Genomic DNA, 4,279 nt, shown 5'->3' on the forward strand with positions numbered 1-4,279 from the left:
AGCAGACACATTTTGATCAGATTTTCTGAACGACCTTGCAAAAGTTGAAGGTCAGTGATACAAGTGCCAACACAAAGTCTGACGTTTATATATGCGCTCTTTCTATTATGAGCGTCCTAAACTCGTGGACAAACTTGACTTTTTACTGAAATAAAATATTTTAAAATTCAATTTTGCTTTATGACCTTTGTGGACTATCCAGTGCGTTGACGCCCAGACGCAACTCTAGGATATAGTCGTATTTATAAGAAAAAAATATTTAAACAGGAATAACTTAATAAATTGTAATAATAGATCTGTGTCACATTATTGATAATGCATACCCAATTTGGTTTTGTTTTGGGGTTGCAGTGCTCTTTGAAACTCAAACGTACAATCGCAAGCGGCTGTTTCCAATCCACAGACATGCTTGGTAAATACCGGAAACTATCTACAGCTTTTGCTGGTCTCCAATAGCCCACCCAGCCCGGACCGGGTCCCATTTTCTGCCCCGAGGTATCAAGACGATTAGAGGCAGGAAATGTGAGAATCCCCAACAAAGGCTTCCATCATTAAACCCAAACAAGCAGAGGCCTCCGTAGGCTACAATACACAAAAAGGCGTCCGCCTCTCCCAGGTCCTCTTTTATGTCGGGGCTGCTGCAAATCTAGCACATTTCTCCTAACTTAATAGCCGCCATGAGATGTCAAGATAATTTAAGAGCGAAAACTTTTAAGTAAGCATTCAAATTGCACTGCTTGGTCAGAACAGGGTTCAAGTGATTTTTATGAAATAGGTTTTTATTAAAATCCATAAGCCATACATTGGTAGGCCTATAAGTACAGTATTACTTTAAGGCAGTGTTTCTCAATTGGTTGTTAGATAATTTGATCACGGACCCGTTTTCAGTGGGATTCGGGGTTTTTGACTCTTCAAAATAATGCTAAGAAAAGGAATAAATGGAGGGTCATTACACTCCTTAACAGTAGATGCCCTGCTTAATCTATTCTTTCTGTTCAGTCAATCTGCACCGTTCCAATTATAATATTTATATTATAATAACATCTAATTTCATTGCAATTTTGTATGTTTTATTTGCTTGTTGATCATAATAATGGGTCCTAAGAAAGTTAGTGATAAGGAGAAGTAAAAGTGGAAAATAATAACGAACAACAATCAATTCAAAGAGGGAAACAATTACGGAATACGAAACTCGTGTACGAGCACATGTCTGTCATTGAAGCCCTGCTGGAAAGTACATTAAAATGTGATATATATGAGGTTTTTATATTTATTATCTACACAAATCCTTGTTTAGGTACACCTTTTATTAATATTTTGAATTTATTTTGGTGCGTAGCTTTTTTAAAGCAGTTTTAGGGGGTGGGTTTGCTTATATGCTATGTAAGCTTCTTCTACTACGGACAGACTGAAGAGATCTTTTATTCCTCATGCCATGAGGCTCTTTAACTCCACCCGGCAGAGTAAAGGCCTACATTAAACCACACCACCTACATTGGATATTACCGAATCTTACTGCAATATGTATTCTGTGAAGCACTATTTAGTTACTCTATATAACACGCTACAGTGGGCATTTGCACGTCACACTGGGTATATGTATATTGTATTCTTTTGGCTTTATTATTGTACTGTTCTCAGCTCAGGGATGCTGCTGGAAATGTGAATTTCCCTTAGGGGATGAATAAAGTATCTATCTATCTATCTATCTATCTATCTATCTATCTATCTATCTATCTATCTATCTATCTATCTATCTATCTATCTATCTATCTATCTATCTATCTATCTATCTATCTATCTATCTATCTATCTATCTATCTATCTATCTATCTATCTATCTATCTATCTATCTATCTATCTATCTATCTATCTATCTATCTGTCTGTCTGTCTGTCTGTCTGTATATATATATATATATATATATATATACAGACATATATGTATATTATATGTACATCCTAGATTGATTTCAATTATAAGATGCATTGCTTACATGCCTCCTACAGGCAAATTGATTGATGGCATGTAGCTTGCTTCAAATGTTTACAAGAGCCTTGTTTACGTTGTATTTAATAGTTATGATAAAAAAGATTGGTTCAGCATAATTTAGTTACACTTTACTAAGAGAAAATAACTTAATGGCTGCTAGGGCCTAGAAACATTTGTGAGCGTATAGGTCTCAGTTGGATTCGTTTGAGAATATAGTGAAAATCATAAAAACAATGCAACATTTCGCAAACATGTAACGTAAATTGTTGTATGTCAAGCAGCAAATTATGGGGAAAACAAGAAGTCTGAGGACGAAAACAAAATATGTTTTTGATGCTTTTGTGGCATATTCCCCTAGTCTTTTTCTTCTGTTTTTTTTAAGAATGAATCAGTGACGCAGAACTCCACATGGCACGGATGGAAAAATGATGCGACTGCTTCTTTTTCTAACTGGTCCAGGCATTCTTGTTTTACCTTTCCGTCCTTTTCATTGGTCGGATTCTTCTTCAACAGGCCGGATTATGACATCATCTCCAAGCCTGAGGCCCGACCCACGCGGCGCAGAAGACTCCAGATGATGCCGGCCTATTTCAGAGAGCGCACGCACTTTTACGCATATTTGATCCTGCTTATAAAGGGAAAAAAAGTCTGCAATGTGGAAAATGGATTTCCGGATTTTGTGAAGATCTCAGAAATAGTGCGCTGAACTGCGACGAGTGCATAAAAATCGGTCATCTTTGCTCAGTTTTAAGGACCTGGCAACTTTGGGGGTGAACTTTTACTATGACATTGGGATCGGATATCATGGATGATATTGTCATCGACGTGGTGGGGGAAGGACTTCGAGGGAACGACGGAGAGCCGCTGGAGCTGGAGGATGTTCGGACGTCCCACCCGGATCCGGAGCGCAAATCAAGTCCACTAGATAGCAAAAGCCCCGCTTCGGTTAAACCCCCTTACTCGTACATCGCCCTCATCACCATGGCCATCCTGCAAAGTCCTAAAAAGCGTCTGACCCTCAGCGAGATCTGCGATTTTATCAGCCACCGCTTCGTTTATTACCGCGAGAAGTTCCCCGCTTGGCAGAACTCGATCCGACATAATTTGTCTCTCAACGATTGCTTCATAAAGATGCCTAGAGAGCCCGGCAACCCTGGTAAGGGGAACTATTGGACGCTTGATCCGAACTCCTCAGACATGTTCGAGAACGGCAGCTTTTTACGCAGGAGAAAGCGCTTCAAGCGGCAACATTTTCGCTACAAGGAGCATCGACATTTGGAACCCAGTGTGCTGCACCCTTTTCCGCATGGGCACTACGGACACGGCCTCCAGATGCCCACTCTGGATATCTACCCATACATGCATCACCAACACGCATCCATCCCGCCTGTGAGCAGCATCCTACCGGCGCTTTCCAGCTTCTTCTCGCGGAGCGCCATCACTGCCAAGGCTTTGTTCCAGTCGCAACCCGTCATCGAGGCCTTCTCGGCGGCCCACTGTGCAGCCTACCCCGCCCCGGTGAGCCCCGCGGCGGCCTTTGCGGCCCCGGCACTTTTCCACCCGGTCGTCTCCTCACCTCACCTGCAGGTTACCTTGCAGAACGACTATCACAAGTTGCACACTCAACGTGGAACTCACCAACTGGTAGCTAAACACTCCGCAGAACAGGACAATGAATAAACTGGTGTGTAACCAAGACTTTGAATTTTCTCAGGTATAGAAAGGAAGACAATCTTGACAGGTTTTGAAATTGTTTTATTTTTGTATTCGTTTAGCCATGTAAATAAAAAACATGAATGTTTCAAAGGCCACTTTATTGTTTTTTTTCCCCAAAGGAACATCCCCAATTGTTATTATGTTATGTTTATAGAATTAAATAACCGTTTTTATAATACTGATGTTGACATTTTGCAATTAAATACATTTTGACAATAATTATAACAATGGAGGGTTATGAGCAGGAGCCTGTGAACTTCGAGTAGCATGCACATTAGTTTAAAATCATTTGAAAAAAATCAGATTGATCCATTATTTTTTTGTATTTGCTAATATAGAGTATTAAACCCAAAACCACAGAAATAAACAAAGAATTATACATTAGCAATACATTTTTTTCTTCATTGCTTTTACCTGCACAAGTTGTCAATTTGTTTTTCAAGGGGCCATTTCATCCAATTTGTTTTAAAACCCACAACATATACAAATAAATCTGTTTATTTACATATAAAAAGTAAGAGCAATAGCAAAGTAGTAACTCCCTTTTAAGCATTAAATTTGATCATTTGTA

At 39.5% G+C, this 4,279-nt stretch overlaps 1 protein-coding gene across 1 annotated transcript; it reads left to right on the top strand.

The window, feature by feature from the left end:
* Nucleotides 1–2,588: 2,588 nt before the first annotated feature.
* On the top strand, nt 2,589–3,786 carry foxd7 (forkhead box D7). The gene has a single exon (XM_088355981.1). It carries the CDS (start codon nt 2,776–2,778, stop codon nt 3,670–3,672), a length of 897 nt encoding a protein of 298 aa, XP_088212107.1. The 5' UTR covers nt 2,589–2,775; the 3' UTR covers nt 3,673–3,786.
* The last annotated feature ends 493 nt before the right edge of the window (nt 3,787–4,279 follow it).

The sequence above is a fragment of the Urocampus carinirostris genome, chromosome 1 (genome assembly GCF_059441175.1).
Source record: "Urocampus carinirostris isolate Australia breed hairy pipefish chromosome 1, RoL_Ucar_1.0, whole genome shotgun sequence".
NCBI lineage: Eukaryota > Metazoa > Chordata > Actinopteri > Syngnathiformes > Syngnathidae > Urocampus > Urocampus carinirostris.